The 17,139-nt window shown below is 49.4% G+C and overlaps 1 protein-coding gene across 1 annotated transcript in view; it reads right to left on the reverse strand.

The window, feature by feature from the left end:
- Positions 1 to 17,139, reverse strand: part of NUDCD3 (NudC domain containing 3) — a 54,436-nt gene that overhangs the window by 19,760 nt on the left and 17,537 nt on the right. Inside the window, exon 3 of the mRNA XM_054018221.1 lies at positions 3,083 to 3,215. Within this exon, the coding sequence (XP_053874196.1) occupies positions 3,083 to 3,215 (133 nt within the window). The remainder of the gene's footprint in view (positions 1 to 3,082; positions 3,216 to 17,139) is intronic.

A 17,139-nucleotide genomic window follows, 5' to 3' on the forward strand; every position in this document is an offset into this window, starting at 1 on the left:
CGACTGATGATTCAGATGTTACCGTCACCTCTGAACAGCTGGGGTCAGCCACAGCTTAGCTCACAGCCACACAGCTCGCAGACTGGTGGCCTCACTCCAATCCTCCCAGGGCCTTTGCCCACAGCAGGGAATGTGGCGGTGCTGCAGGTTAGAAATATCTGCAGTTTCTGTGCCGGGGGACCAGGACTGGATGAAAAGACACGAATGGTGTCACTTCCTGTTTCCCTCCTGCAGCCAACCCCTTCTTAACCCTGCCTATCCCCAGGACACCCCTTCCTGAAGCAGAGGGCCATGCCTGTGGTCACACACATGCCACCTTGCCAATGTTATTAGAGAGGAGAAATGTGAAATCGTAGGGCTGTGCAGCAGCCCAGCCAGGCATATTCTCCCGTGCAGAAGTAAGAACTCCTTCCTCCCATCTAACCTCGGCACGGTGTTGTGGGAAAGCTTGTAGAGCAGCTACCTGCGTGAGTACAACTCCATTCAGGCCCGAGTGCCGTAAACTATATCCTCTTCCGAAAGTGTCACAACACTTGGAAACTTTCATTCAGATTCAACCCCTCCATGGGGTAGATGAGAGCGAAAACAGCGATTACTTGACCCACCACTGAAATGCAGCCACTTCTGTGGTGGGCCAGGCCAGCTGTTTAACAGCATGCGGCATCACTACACAATTGTGTAGGACAATAAATGAAGAGAGCTCAAATCCAGTTGAACCTGCAGGGGTGTTTGGAGAGGAAGAAGAGGAGGTGGAATCTGGACAAGACGCTTACACCTTGACCCTTGCAATAAATGCCTTGGGAACGTTAAGGAACACCAGTCACCGGGAGCTCAATTTTACATCTCATTTAAAAGACAGCACCTTCAGCCACATAGCACCTCCTGCATTGTGCTGGGGAATTGACTCAGAACCAGCTTACAGGGGAGACCACCCCTAACAAGTCACCAACACCACTCTTACAGATCCTAGGTGGTCTCCCATCCACCTTCGTTTGTGAGATCTGAAGAGAATGTGGCACAAGCCGGGAGCATCTGTGAGCAGGTCGCGTTGGGCTTTCCTAATCACAATCTACCCAACCAGCTCTGGGAGAGACAAACCATCTTTAAGCCAGTTCAGTTTCCTGATTACCAAGATTAGTCTCTGCAGTGGAATCGGGCTGACATCTGGCAAACGTATTTGCATGCAGGGAAAGGAGAAGTAATGTAAACTGAGCTAAAAAATAACATGAAGTGACTACATCAGCCATCAAACTCTGCTGCCAGGGACAGCAGGGTCACCCCCAAGGTCATGCTGGGATGCTCATTAAAAGGAAAGGAGGGAAAAAGAAAAAGGAAAGAACAAGCCAGAGGTTTCTTTCTGCCCCTCTTCCTTCTAAAGAGAGTGAACACTAACATTCCTCTCTCTCTCCTGTCCCTTCTCTAGTTGCTAGCGGCCTTCAGCTCATGATGCAAAAGGGGGTTGGAGGATCCAGCACCATCAGAATGAAAGGTGGCTCTGCAGTGCACCCATGCAGTACCAGAGTGCAGGACCTCCCATGCGAGGACCCTGCTCCTTCAAGCTGGCACCATATGCAGACAGCACTGTGCTTTCAAGTCAGGCCCAGAACTTCACTGGCCTGAAGACTGTTCCCGAAGAGGAAAAGCCCCTCACTGCAAAACAAGGTAGAAGCAGGTGTTGTTTTCTCAGACCTAGCAAGAAATGGTTGTTTCATTTTATAGACCCTATAGAAAAAGGGTGTCTTGGGTGCCCCCTGCTGGCCCCGCAGCAGCAAACTACATTCTCCCTACGTCTGTGCTGCCACTGTCAATTATGTTGATGCACAAACAAAGCTATTTCGGATACAGAGCTATGTAGGTTGAAGTTGGTGAACAAAACCGACTGTGCTCATTTCAGCTGCCCTGAAAACAGAGGGGAAGGGGAAAAAAAAACATATTTCCCAAATGGAAAAATACAAAGTCGGTGGGGGCCTCTTTAAAGGCTTCTAGGACAACGGAAAGTAAAAATAAACCTCTGGCTGGAACAGCCAGTGTCTGCGTACCCCTCCCTGAACCCGCCCCCACCAATAAGATCACAGAGTGGGAACAAACCAAAGAGGGGTGTAATTTACATTAGCTACCCCCAACCCACTGTCCAGCCCAGCAATGAGATGCTCACAGGGCAGGAAGCGTGGAGGAGGAAGGGCAGCTACAGCTACCTGTAGATTTTCCTGCAGGTCACTTGCCAGTGGGTCTCTGCCAGGTTAAAAAAAAACCCTCCATCCACCCACCTGACAATATTGTCAGATCAACTCACATTCAAAAAGGCAGGGCTTCCCCACAAGCGCTAAGCGAGTGGGGAGAACAGGGGAGGGGGATCGGATGGTCAAAGGGATCTGCCTCATTCACTAAACCCAGCTCCCATTCCCTTGTGAGTCCAAGGAAAACAGTCTGGGGTGAAATGAAGCAGGCCACTCTGCCGCATGCCTCAGCTGTAGTCACATGAGCTGCACTTGTTTGAATCCACCCTGCAGGCAGCTCTCTTACAGCAGCACAAAATAAAGCTACAGAGCAGCGAGCCACGGGGCAGTCTGAGAGAAACAGGGACCTCGTGTGGGACGACCTGGCCTTTAATTACACCAGTTTGGATAACGCTTTTCCTTAGGAAACCTCAGCTTGGAGGCAAGGTCTGGGTTTCAGTGTGTGTGTGTGTATAATGTAGCCACTCAGAGGCAGCATCTGGGTTTCAAGCGAGGGGGAGTGGAGAAGAAAGAGGAAATATGTCATTGTATTCCTCCCGGGAAGCTGAGGCAGCGTCAGGAGTCTGCAGGGGTAGGGTGCGCTGATCAAGACAGGGGATCAGCGTCTGCACAGGCCACGCATGCCTGCATGAGAGGAGGCAGCTGCATTCTGCTGCGCTGAAAGGGAATCAGGCATGGCCTTCAGTGGGCAAGTTTGGGGCACCTCTAGCATGCGCACGCCTGCTCCATCACAGTTCAGCATCGCTTTGCAGGCAATTAGAGCTGCTAAGAAGCAACACACTGGCAGGCTGGGGCAATGGGGAGCTCGTCACCCATCACAGGCTGACAGCACGGGTGCTCATTACCTGCCTGCCTTTCACAATGTGCTTGGGCACCGGCACTTTAATCTCCAGGTCGCTGTAGTCTTGGGACCAGGCGTAGTTCTCTCGCACGGCTCCATTGTAACTGTCAGGGTTGGTCTGGAACTGCTCCTGCCTCCTGAGGGGAAAAAGCGAGATGGCAGGTGTCAAGTGGCTCGGCACGCGGCGAGCGGGAAACACTAGGACACGCTGGGCGAGGCAGATGGAGAGTGCTGTGCCTGTAATCGGCTACCTGGAGGCAGAGCAAGGAGCACCGAAGAGCGACTTGACAGGCACTCTGCTGCCCACTCCCTGGGACCTCTCTTTGCTAGGGACACCTGCTAAGGGAACAGGTTTGAAACAGCTCCAGGCTCCCACAAGTCTTCCCCAGCCCCAGGACCCTTTGTGTGGAGAGAGGGGTGTCACCTGCCTTGCCAATTTGCTGCTTATTAATGGCTCAGGTAGACTCAATGTCTCTAATACTGGTGCCTTTCCCCACTTGTGTTTGCAGCAGAAACTCCCATGGCCAACCTAGGAAGGAATGACTATAAATGTGCAAAGGGATCAGCACGCAGTGCGTCCAGGCCCCTCTGTCTCCAACCTCCATGCAACCTCCAGACAAAGACTATTACCAGCCAAGGCATGTCTAGCCTGACCCAGTGACCTCAGCACATGTGGGAACATGACAACCTGATGAGGAGAGAGGAACTGGTGAACGGAGGCACACTGGGATTTTTCTAAGGAATATTCAGATTTCCTTTGGCTACTTACAAGGTGCTGAACTAGATGAACCCAGCGACAAGGGAGACACCACAATGGTGGACACAGGCTGCTGTCTTTTAACATAGCCTTCCTGACCTGCTGCCACTCAACGGAGTGGTACAGAAGAAGCCACCATGTCCACACAGCCTACCTGCCTGCCCTGGCCAGACCAGAGAGAGGTGCTCACAGAGGTAGCTGGCGAGAAGGAAGTAGACTGGGCAGTATGAGAACAGCTGGAAAGAGAAGGTGGGCTATAGCCAATGTGTAGCTGATGGGGGCTACAGCTAGAACCCCTCCCCCAAAACATGACTACAGTATCGCCCCTTTAAACATTTCTCCTCTGTGTAACTCAAAGGGGAACTTCAAAATAAAAGGGAAGAATGAGGGAAGCCCACCCAGAATCTAGTGCAGAGACCCCATGCACCAGCTTTGACTAACTTTTTAACATTCTTTGTTGGTATCCCTGGGCTCAGTGAAGATATCCCACAATGCTTCACTCTGACATAATTAATGCCATAGATTGCAAAAAAGGCACCTGGTATTTGCGGTCTTGCGTTCCGAGATCATTTTGCTGAGCCAGGAAGTACCAGGAGAAGAATTCCACAGAGGGAGAAAGAGGATTTTTAAAATTAATGGAATCTGGGTTACCTGATTCCCCCCCAGCCCACCCCCAAGCCTGGTTAGACAGACAGGAGCTTCGGCATCAGAATCTGGACTACACTCAGGTCTTATTTTTCTTTTGCATTCACCTTAAAAAAAAAACAACCCTAAAGCTAACTGCCATATGAGGAAATTAGTGTTTAGGAAACAAACGTTAAGTGCCTTGGCTCTGATGGGTTTCTAATCTAGAGATGACGGCAAGATTTGCCTAGTAAGACTCTTGAAGAGTTGTCATACTCTGAGCTAACAGCTTTGTTGTGTGGTGGTTTTTTTAAGAACTGGTGCAGTAGAGGAGCATTTTGGGACCTGTAGCTCCGGATTACCTGTCTAAATGGACACCGGTACATTAAAAAAATTCCTACTGACAATTTAAACGATTCAAGAGTCTGAGGAGCCCCTTTTAAACAATGCGGAAACAATTATTTACCTAAATTCCTTTATAAAACGTTGATTTGCAAAAGGTGTTTTCTGCTCCCCTGTGATATTTGCAAGGGTCTATCCAACAGGGAAGAGCGGCAGCACCAAATATGCTTGAACGCACCCTCTCCTTCCTCTCTGGGCACAGGCCTGTTTGCCGACTTCTCCGTTTCAGTTTCGCAGCTGTTATTACCGGTAAACACCCTTTTGCAAGGTGTGAGGGGCACAGTATGTATGCACACAAGCCCTCTACCCCAGTCAAAAGCAGAGCAGGCATGGGACTGGCCGCACAGCGGTGAGATCAGCTAGTGCATAAGACAGTACGCGTAACTGACCAACAAAACAGTGAAAGTAACTCCACGCAAAACAATTGCCAGTGCATAAGGGGAACACACTAAAGAAAAACAAAATTGTTTTCATAGCTATAGGAATCTTATGGGGTATTTATAACAGTAATCCATAAAATTTTCAGCGGGAAATGAGATTCCTAACTTGTAAACGTCCCTTTAAATCACTGTCAGATACAATCGCTTTCATTTTAATCTCACAAGAAGGGTTTGGTTTTTTTTTAAAATCGTTTCTAAACATAGCTGCAGCGCTAACAAAAGTCTGAGTTATTTTAAAATGTTTTGACACGTACCTAGTCTTCGATCTTGATTAATATAAACAAGGGCTGCAGTGAGTTATGTAACAGGTAATGTAACGGGCCCACAAGACGGCCCACCCAAGGGACCTATCCCTCATGCAAGCACCCACGCACTGCTAGGCCTTCAACCAACCAAGTGTGGGTGGTTTCCAGCAGAACTGCATGCTGAAGATTATATAAGAGACACAGATTTTAATTAAATTAGGCTTTTTTAAAAAAAAAAAAAGTTCAAGGGGTAAAAATAAGATGTCGCCAGTCTTATTAAAGCAGTGGTTTTGAAACCACTTGCTGAAATTAACAAACGAGAGCACCAGGTCCGAGGGGCGCACACAAGGCAGCAGCTGAGGGGTTTGAGCTCTGCAAGCTCAGCTGCTTGTTGCCATGTCCTGTCCCTGTGGAAATGGACCAGAGCAGAGATTTAAGGAGGGTATTGAAACACTTTGACAAAGTTTGATTTGCCTGGTGTTCGCCCATTGGGCCTCCATTTCCATGGAGACGGGGTTGGCATGGCAGCAGAGAACCAGCGTTCTTGCTGGTTGGTTCCAGCTGCCAGCTTCCAAAACCGCCTACAGATTTCAGGAACCGAAAGCACTGGGGGACAAATAGAAAATGAAAGCGCAGGGGAAGATTTCAGACGCCCCACAACACCCTCGCCCACGACCGGCAGAGTCATCTTGGGAGGGCAAACTGGCTAATGATTTCCAAGCCACGTCATCACTTTAGATACCTGCACAGCGTGAATAAAACAAAAATCAATTCCAACTCAGGGTCCTGGTGTCAGCAGCAGCTACCGCTACAGACGAGACTCTGGACTGTCATGTTACCATGCAAGGAGAATGCCTCAATAGAACTGTCTGAAAAAGCACTTTATGGTTATCCCACATGCTTCATGGGGAGAGGAAGGATGGTCAAGTGGTTAGGATGCTAGCTTGGGCTGTTGGAGAGCCAGATTCAATTCCTCTGCTCTGCCACAGACTTCCTGCGAGACCTTGGGCAAGTCACTTAGCCTCTCTGGGCCTCAGGTCTCCATCGGCATTAAAGATCACAAGGGGTTCAGATACTACGTCAATGGGTGGTTATAGAAGTAGCTGAGGTATACAGAGAGACCCATGTTTCTCATCCACCCATGAGGGAAGAGAGCTAGTGTGCTGCATAAGGGGTACTGAAAACAGCGGTGGTTATTCATCAAATAAATCCCTTTTGTAATAAGTCACCAATCTGTGAGGTGATCCCCCATATCCAGAGTCAGGCTCTGCATTACCCAAATCAATTCCTCCATTCTCAATGCTTTTTTACAAAGGGCGGGAATCGCATTTGGCCCTCTGATGTATAAAGGCAGCCCGGCGGTGGTGGGGGGAGGAGGGCGAAGGGGTTTAAAAAAAAGTAGGGGTCCTGCTTGCTTGTTTCCAGCAGAAATAATCAGGTCTCAATTTATCTGGCTTTGCTGGGCGAGGGCTGGAGAGCTAGGGGAATTAGGACATTACAAGAGCTATTGAGAAAGGGTCTGGTAATTTCAAATTCGGAGAGGGTCTTTTTGGTTAGTGCCTATTTAACTCAAACCCTTAACAAACAGCAGGGAGAAAAAGCTTTCTGTGAAACATGCAACACCTCCACTCCAACTAAGGGCTGAGAAAGCTGCTGCTCCAGTTCTCTGGTCCTCCACAGAGTCATCCTACAAAAACAGGAAAGACAATTTGATGTGCCTGATATTTCTAAAATAACAGCAGAAAACGGAAACCTGGAATGTTTGTTTGCTTATCCATGAGAAAAAAGCCAAAGGCAGCACACCTTTTTCACCTTAATTCCATATGGCTGTGTAAGTAATGGGACCACAGTCCTGTTTCATTCCAATCAGTTTTCCCCCTTCAGCCACTCAGGGTATCTACACTTGGGGACTCAAGTAGCTCATAAAACACAACTGTATTATTGTCATTTAAATAACATACACCAAAGAGGGCGACATCAGAAAGGTGGGTCATCAGGAGAATTACTGGATCAATGTCTGGGGCTTCCTACCAGCTAGCAAAAGGCAGGCTGGGATTTTTATTTCACAAACTGAAGCTGGGAGAATAGCTATTCACAACTGTATTGTAGGCGAGTTTACAGGCCTCTCCTGGGTTACTTAAAGCTTGCATCTCATTTTAATCTACAAGCAGGGGCTTCAGAATGACTTCCCGCTAGGGAATCTCCAGCCGCTCCATTTCTCTTTCCACTGAGCACGTTCTGTGTCCGCACCCCAACCTGCATGACAAGGCGGTTTGCTTTTTAAAGGGCTGCTCTGCATTTCTAATTGCAGCAGCCACTATGCAAGGCAGATGAGAAGGAGAGTGCTCAGAGGTCACCCTCCTGCGGCAAAGGTCAGTCTTAACAAGGGCTTGCGAGGCCTGGAGAGAACAGGCTGTCGCACTCCCAGACTGACACCAGTGTGTCTCTGCTGGGAAAACTGGGCAAACAAGCTGAAGCTCATCAAAACGCAGCTACTGTGCTGGAGCCGAACGGCCCCGAGGAAGGAAGTCATCTTGACACGTAGTGCTCACCAAGGCATGGCTGGAGCACACTTTCACAGCCCAGCCATGAGTTGGGCCTCACAACAGCCTTGGGAAGTAAACCAGTATTACCCACTATTTACAGATAGGGAAACTGAGGCAGGGTGACTTGCCCAAAGCCCCTCCCATTCCTGCGTTCATGCCACCAAGCCATGCTGCCTCCTAGAGAGACTCACATAATAGGGATACCACAGACTGAGGTAATGCAAAGAATGGCCATTTCCTTCCCCTGCTCCCATCTCACCCAGCAACAGGGCAAGTGGAAGTTAGCAGCAATCCTGTCCCAAGCCTTCTCAGCAAGGCTGCAACACAGGTAGCGTTAGGAAGAACAGAGTTCCATCATCGGTGTCTAATTACTTCTCCAAAACTAGGTAATGCTTTGTCTTTCTACAGAATCTTTCAGCCTCAAAATGCAGGTAAGAGATCTGTGAACCCACTTCTGGGGTGGAGTAGGGCAGCTTTCTCTAAAAGCACAGCAACAGTGCACAGAATTTGGGCCAGGACATTAAAAATGGGTGATTTAGAAAGGCAGGATGGAACTACGCAAGTGGAAACTTACCAAGGCAGTAGGGTTAACACCCTAACCTTGTGCAGGGGTAACAGGGGATTTTTAATGAAAGAAGTGGTCAGGACCTCAGTTTTGAACACAGCTCCTGCTACCACCACAGGAGGACATTGGGTTCAGTACTGACACAGAAGAAATGGCACCATTCGCTGACTCACCAACATCATTTTGTGCAGCAACCTGGGTTTCCCACCGAGGCCTCCCGTCCAAACACCACCCTGGTCTGGCCCTGCTTGGCTTATATGATCCTTTGTGTTAGCAGCATAAGGTAACTGGCTAGAGCTTCTTAGCTGAAGTGGGAAGATAAACTAGAAAACAGCTGATCCCCTCTCCTCAGAAATACTGGGATGGCTGCATCATTTCAAAATGACCAGGGCAGAGAGGACTCAAGGCAGCTTCTTCCATTATTGCCTCCTGCCGGGCTGAGACTTGGACGTGCTCATGGGAAGACAGCCCTGATGGTCAAACATGCTGCTAGTCTTGCTTCAACAGGGCCATCTAGTAGCACCAGCCCCACCTCCAGAGAGAGCCTTTCCTGCCATCACACAGCGAAAACAACAGTCCATCCCACTGATTATCTCCCAGGGGACAGGGTAGTCATGGAGCCAGCTCAGGAACATCTGCAGTTGGTCTCCAGGCAGAAGACTGTCAATGACTACCACCCCCTGCTGTGCTGGTCAGTGCACCAGGGCACAGGAACACTAGCAATGGCTGGCAGCAGATGGCGGTGGGGTTGAGGAGAGGGAGGGTGAAAAAGCATCAGCTTTAAAATAAAGGGTTTGGTATGGATTGCACTTGGCTGCCTGGTGGTGGGGATGGTGTGGGTGGGTCTGTGTGTTCTGTCTTGCTCTATTTTTGCTCGCAATGTGTCATTTTGGGGGAGGTGAAACCTTTAACAATGCACCGCCGAGAAGCAGCAAATCTGTTTTTCTTTCCTATGGACTGCAACAAACGTCTATGCTGTCATTAATACCAATGCCTAGACCCACTCCCACCTAGACCCGGAGGTCAACTGACCATCCAACTGCAAGTGCTGGCCGCTGAAGGAAAAAAGGGAGGAGACTGTTACTTACCTGTAACTGTTGTTCTTTAGACTTGTGGCTCTCAACCTTTCCAGACGACTGTCCCCCTTTCAGAAGCCTGATTTGTCTTGTGTACCCCCAAGTGTCACCTCACTTAAAAACAACTTGCTTACAAAATCAGCCATAAAAATACAAAAGTGTCCCAGGCACACTATTACTGACAAATTGTTTACTTTCTCATTGTTACCACATAATTATAAAATTAATCAATTGGAATATAAATACTGTACTGCCATTTCAGTGTATGATATGTAGAGCAGTATAAACAAGTCACTGTTTGTATGAAATTTGAGTTTGTAGTGACTTCGCGAGTGCTTTTTACGTAGCCTGTTGTAAACAGGCTACATACAAATATCTAGATGAGTTGACGTACCCCTGGAACATCTCTGCATACCACCAGAGGTACATGTACCCCTGCTTGAGAACCACTGCTCTAGAGATCTAGTCAAAACAGGCTCTGCCCAGGCCTTAGACAGGAATGCCAGGCTCAAAGGGCAAGCTTCGTGCCAGTCCCTGCTGTGGAATGCAAGCCCAGCAGCTCCTCCTAGAGCAGATAGTGAAGTTACTGCCACACATAGAAAGTGATGGAATGAACCCTCAGCTCTGTAAGGAGTGGGAAGTCATCCCACAACAATCACAGAGAAGGAATTTTCTTCTCAATAGACTCCCATCTCAACAGATCCCCCACTCTTGGGGACTAAAGCTCCAGAACGGCTCTATGAAATTATACAATCATAGAAAGGTCATCTGGTCTACCCCCTCACATCTGGTCCACCCCCTCACATCTGGTCCACCCCCTCACATCTGGTCCACCCCCTTAATTATACCTAGACTGTCCCTGACGGGTGTTCATCTAACCTGTGCATAAAAACCTTCACTGACAGGGATTCCACAACCTTCCTTGTTAAGCACTGGCACAGGTTACTGGTTAATGGAGAGGCGTCAGATAGCTCAGTTTGGACCTCTCCTGACAGATTTGGGACACCTGCTCTCAAACACCAGACTTCTCACTCTCTACCCTCTCAGGAGTCAGCCTGACAGGGACACCACGCTGGGATGGAGAAAGATGCTCTCGTTCGGTGTGCTAAGACATGGACAGCCCTGATCAGGTCAGTTCCGCTACCCTTTGGAGTGACAAGAACCACACCTGTGGCTGGCCAAGAGAAGCCCATCGGGATTGTGGCTCTCCTGCCTCTCCTGCGACACGTGAGGAACTTTCCTAGAAGAGGTAATAGAGAAAAGGCTGAAAGAGCCTGAGCTTAGAGCAGATCACTGGTTTATCGTCAACATTAAGTGCGTTTAGTCTTGATCAACCAATTCTAGCTTATACTATGTTCGGTCACTTGGCTTTCTCCAACGGTTTCCTCTGATGAAATTTCTGATTGTTCTTAGTCAAAAGGTGGGAAATGCTGAGAAAAATCTGTTGAGTCCTTTCAGGAACATGGAAGGGGCATTACAATTTTCACACCCTATGAATACTTTGCCATCAACAGTAAGTTTCATAACAGGCCCCCATCCTATTTTACAATCAATGACTTAAGCCTCACCATTATATGGGACTATTCCTATGGTACAGATAAGAAAACAGAGAGAGGGGAAGTGTACTCCCCCAGATCACACAACAAGTGTGTGGCAGAGGCAGGGAGATCTGGGGGGGCGGGGGGGAGAGGAGGGATGCTAGTCCTGTGCCCTAAGCACTAGCCTGTGCCCTTTTTGACAAGTGAAGCTATTCTCAAGCTCAAGAGTCTTGCTAAACACAAAACAATTTCATTAGACAACACTGAAGTAACAAGCTAGTAGGAAGATGATGTCTGATGCATCCATACACCTTAACCACATAAGGATGCAGCAAGTATGGCATTCCTCAGAGATGCACTATGCGCAAACAGACCAGCATTTATTTCAATGATTAGACAGTCAAATAAAGGCCGCTTCTCCCTGACAGCGGCCTAGAGCGAGAGGCGTCCATCAAAGTAATTAATTGTGAGTTCACAAACACTGAATTGTGACAACAACGGGATGAATCAGGGAGGAGGTGGCAGATTTTATAAGAGATGCTTCAGCTGGCACATGAGCATTTTGGCAAGCAGCAGGCCTGGAGTGCATCAAGCGCAGGATAATTGTACTTCCTGAGGTGCTTTGCAGTGCGCCAGGGTTTGAGAACCCGTGCACTGAGCTGGGCTTGCCGTTCTGTCATGTTTTCGGACCAGGGCCTATGTTTTCATCTGATAACTGCCGGCCCTGCCTCAGCCACCATTGGTCGTGCCAGCTAGCACTTGCCTCGACCAGCATTTGGAAACGCAGTCAACCGCTCTCCTTGCGCCAGCAGCTTCTCACCAGGGCTGACACCTCCCCACAACAAAGCCCCAGCACAGCAAAAGGATGCTCTGGCTAGCTACTCCCACTATTTCGAGTCACACCAGGGGAGGCGAGGGATTGAGGAAAGGCACCAGTCTAATCATTCTTGCGCATGAAGGTAGAGGGAGATGGGGCACCACCTCAGCCCAATGAGCTAATGCTGTGTAACCCCTTGTGCCATTGTCCTTAGATGCTAGCTGATGCCAGTTAGACCCTAGCATCATTTAATAGCCATCATCACCTGGCTCAAGCAAGGCACTTGGCAGCCAAGCAAGTGGCAAAGGCAGCAGACCCAGACAATGGATTAGGGGAGCATTAAATAAAATCAGCTCCTTTAAAGCCCTTGCAAATAACATTGCTCTGCTCCCATTAGCTAGGGGCTGTCAGGGAATTGAGCGGTTACTAGAACTAAATGATGTTGCAGTTTTTAATGGCAGGAGAACAGTCCTGTTATTTATAAAGCTTCTGGATGATCCAATTTGATCCTCCCCAGCAGCCCTCTCCTGAATGCAAACGCTGCCTCCGCTGCGGTCCTGGCCCTGGCCTGACCTGCGGAGGTGGCAGCCAACTATTGGCCAGCAAGTCAGACACTTACCAGTGTGGATTCCAGATGCCAGCCAACCTGGGCATCCATCACAGAGCTGGCAAGTCCAGCGGCCTCTCCGTAAATGTCAATGAGTCCGATTGTTTTCATTTCAGGCAGGCACTGGAGCTTGTTATGCTCAGCCACGCTCTGGCATTTCGGCACTTCTCCTTTGCATTTGGACTGAGAAGCTTTTCTAAAGGCCCTGGACTACATCTGCTGAGCGACGCAGAAACACAAGCAGCCCCAGTCCCCTAAGTGCTAATACGGCTAGACCATCTACTGAACACAAGTTACCTGACTGGAATTAACTCAGGGAGAGGCAAGGTGACAGAACCCAGCAGGGCATAGGTGGATGCAGATGCAAGGGGTCCTTTGCATTCACAATCCAACTGCCGCTTACGTGTCCACCTCTGAGTAGCAGCCAGGACAGCAGTGCAGCCTTTCCCCTGGACGCCATGGCACAGTTAAGTGCTCTGGCTTCTCGCGTGCCCTCCAACAGCCCGAGACCAACTCTGCAGCCTCACCTTCCCCAGGCCAGCTGAAACCTCCCCTCTAGGAAGCAGTCGAACTGCTGGGGGACGGGCTAAAGGCCTGGAAGAACAGCAGAAGTAAGGGGGCAGCACGCACAGGAGGGATTCTGAGTCAGGCTTTGTTCTTGTGATTCCTTCGCATGCCACTCACTGCGCTCAGGAGAGGTGGTGTTTTCAACAGGAAGTCTGATTTCTGTCCCAAAGGAAATACTTCTAAAAATTTGGCCAAACCACCTTTGGGACTTAACCCCAAAGCAACCCCTTACCTGAACTGACTGGCCAGCTCTGTGCTCCAGAGCAGGGGTTCCCAACCTTCTTACTAAGGCACTCTGGCTGTTTGGGGACCCACCATTACCTCTTCTCCCCCCTCCCCTTCTCACCCCAGCCCTCTAGCCAGTTGCGCCCCTTCCCTGCTCCCTTCCGCAGCCCCAGCTAGGCCACAGCCCTGCTGCGATTGCCATCGGGCTGCTAACTGTCCATTAGCTGCTGGCTCCAAACACTTCCTCCAGGCTGCTCCTGCTGCCCAGATCTGGCTCCCCACTCTGCTCAGTGGCAGATTGGCCACTGGGGTCCATGACCAGTGACATGGCCAATTGGGGTGCCCCTACGCCCCACCTGCCCAGCGCTCCTGCTGGGGAGCAGGCTTAGGGGCTTGCCCCGCCCCACCCACCCAGCGCTCCCGCCAGGGAGAGGGCTTGGGGGCTTGCCCCGCCCCACCCACCCAGTGCTCCTACTGGGGAGAGGGCTTGGGGGCTTGCCCCGCTCCACAGCAGGAACGCCAGGCGGGCAGAGCAGGGCAAGGCCCCGCACCCCGACCCCATTTCCCTGGCAGGAGCACCAGGGGGTGAGGGTGGGAGGAACTGCAGGTGAAAGGGTTAGGGAGAGCCTCCCACTTGCTCTGGCCCAGGGCCCCACAAATCCCTAATCCACCTCTGACTCTGCTGCATGCTGCCCAAGGAGGGTGACAGCAGGATCTATGCTGCTGCCTGGAGGAAGCAGCCAGAGCTAGAGAGCGAACAGCCTGGTCACTCAATTACAGACCTCAGTCACAATAATCCCACAAAAAACCTTCCAAACCCGACTCCAGCGAGAAACTGCAAAATTGGAATTAATTTGCAAACTGGACACTATTAAATTAGACTTGAATAAAGACTGGGAGTGGATGGGTCATTACACAACGTAAAACCTATTTCCCCATGCTAATTTTTTCCCCTACTGTTACTCACACCTTCTTGTCAATGGTTGGAAATGGGCCATCCTGATTATCACTACAAAAGTTTTTTTCTCCAGCTGATAATAGCCCACCTTAATTGATTAATCTTGTTATAGTTGGTATGGTAACACCCATTTTTTCATGTTCTGTGTATATATAATCTTCCTATTGTATTTTCCACTGCATGCATCGAATGAAGTAGGCTGTAGTCCACAAAAGCTTATGCCCAAATAAATTTGTTAGTCTCTAAGGTGCCACAAGGACTCCTCGTTCTTTTTGCTGATACAGATGAACATGGCTACCACTCTGAAACCAGTCTGTCCCTGCCGCTGCCACCCAGATCCTACTCCCCACATTGCTGCCTGCCACCCAGGGGAAGTGAGAGCATAGGAGCACATGGGATCAACTGGTGGGTTGGGAGTCAGGAGCCATCATTTGGGAAATGCGGTTCTAAAGGGGGCCTTGTACCAGAAGATCCCAGCACAGAGGTAGCTAATCTGCCACTGTTCAAGCCACTCAGATCACTTCCACATGCAAGTCACCTCTGCAACTGGAAATCCCCTTAACTCTCACCAAGAGACTTTACTTTCTAGATACCAGCTTTGCTCTCTTCTACAGCAAGGATTTGTTCAGCTGCCGGTTGAGCTACCTAAAGAGCCCATTCAGGCAAATAATTGTTAACTAGGCAAACGGTTCTCCTGCCTCTCCAGGAAGAGAGAGTCGCCTTGGAAAGAGGAAGCCATCTGCAATGCTAGGAGTGCTAGAATACACATTGCGGGAGAGATGAAGCCAGCTACTTTCGGACCGTTTTCCCCACAGACCTTGCCTGCCCGTTGCTCAAGGGCAGATGGCTAAAGGTCAGCTAGGGCCCTTCCTAGAAACAAATACTGCACAGAAAGAGTTCCTGGACCTTGTGGATCCTCCCCACAGGCTAGGGAAGGGTCCTTTAGCAGCTGGGGGCTTCCGCCCGGCCCCTCCCCGGAACCCAATATGAGGCCTCTGCAAACTGAATTTCAGAACAGGGCTGTTGAGCCTAACGTCCACCAGGGGGAAGCTAAAACAGTTAAAGACAAAGATGAAGATAAAGTTTAGCCTCCTGGAAAGATGATGTTTTATCGGAGAGCTGCAAAGGGGTTTTGAAAATATGGGGGTTCAGCCCTTTGTACTTCTAGACGATGAAGAGAAGGCCTGGAAGGGATTCCCCCCCCCCTTTTTTTAAAAGCATCAAAATATCTGGAATGTAAAGTTTGATCTTCCCTAGTTTAGCTGGAGAACTACTGGGAGGCAAGGAGATGCTTATTCTGAGCTCTGAACACCTCCACTGAAGAGGTGTTGTGTGTTTAGCAAAGGCTTCCTTAATACAAAATGGCTAGAAATCACTGACGTTCAAAGTGTTAAACAGTCCAAATACCAATCCCTTCTCCACTTCACAGCTATCAACTCTCACTGGCTTAGCTGTGCTGCTCCGATCATTTCACTAGCCCCCTGCATCAGAGAGCCTTCCAGCCTAGACGGGACTAAGGAAAACGAAAAAAAGCGGTGGGTGGGGGGGAGACACCAACTCGAACACCTGTTTTGAAAAATCCCTTCCAGGGCTTCTTTGTCCATCATAAGCACAAACACTACTTATCTGTGGTCCCAAACTTGCCCCCTTTCCATAGTATCTGAGTGCATCACAGTCTGAAATGGGAGGCCGGGCAGTGCCATCATCATCATTGTACAGATGGGGAAACGGAGGCACAGAGATGCTAAATGACTTGGCCAAGGTCACAGAACAGAACTTAAAGCCAAGTCCTAGGCTAGTGCCCTAACCAATGAGCCATTCTTCCTCTTTCTCCTCCTGTGCAAGTCATCTTTAAAATGGTGAGCTCCCTTTTATTTTCTAGTATAACCTCTCCAATCACTTAGATGGTCAGTGTCACACCAACGCATCTGAGAATCAGGAAGTGGTTGAGTTAAGTTGCTAAGAGTTTATTACATTCCAGCCTCATTTCATGCAATGGCCACCTTACTGCCTCATAGCACCAAACCAACATTTGCCCTGATTCAAGAATCTCCCCTAAAATGCCCATTCCTGTACAGACCCAGGGAATCTGCACACACTCCACTCCAGTGCCCAGATCTCTCACCAACCAATGACAAAAGGCCCCACGAACTAGCCAAAAAAACTGTCAATAAACCCCTCAGCTCCCCAAACAATGGCACCAATGCTGTTACAGGGCCTGATCCAAAGCCCATCACAGTTAGTGGAAAGATTCCCATTGACTTTAGTGGGCTTTGGATCAAGCCCTTAGTGGCCACCATGCTGACAGACCTTGTCTACACTAGCAAGCTTCGAAGCCATATCTCATCACCACAGCGGTAGCCATGACGGAAGCTGCAATGTGAGCAGTACTTAGCCATGTTTCCACTAGGTATTATGTAAGTAAGGTTAAATGACCCTATGGTAAGTCACCAGAGTCCCCTCTATGCTACAACCAAGCCAGAAGCCTGGTCACCCCAACAGTTGCTAGTGGAGTTGCACACCTGTGGGGAATTATAGCTACAATTTTTGCTGGTGTAGGCGCAGCCTTATGAAACCAGCAACTATCCTGGGCAATCAACCTGGCCCATAGTAGGTTTGTAAAAAATAAATTAATTAATTAATGGAGATATCCTATCTCCTAGAACTGGAAGGGACCTTGAAAGGTCATCGAGT

Source organism: Malaclemys terrapin, chromosome 2, assembly GCF_027887155.1.
Source record: "Malaclemys terrapin pileata isolate rMalTer1 chromosome 2, rMalTer1.hap1, whole genome shotgun sequence".
NCBI lineage: Eukaryota > Metazoa > Chordata > Testudines > Emydidae > Malaclemys > Malaclemys terrapin.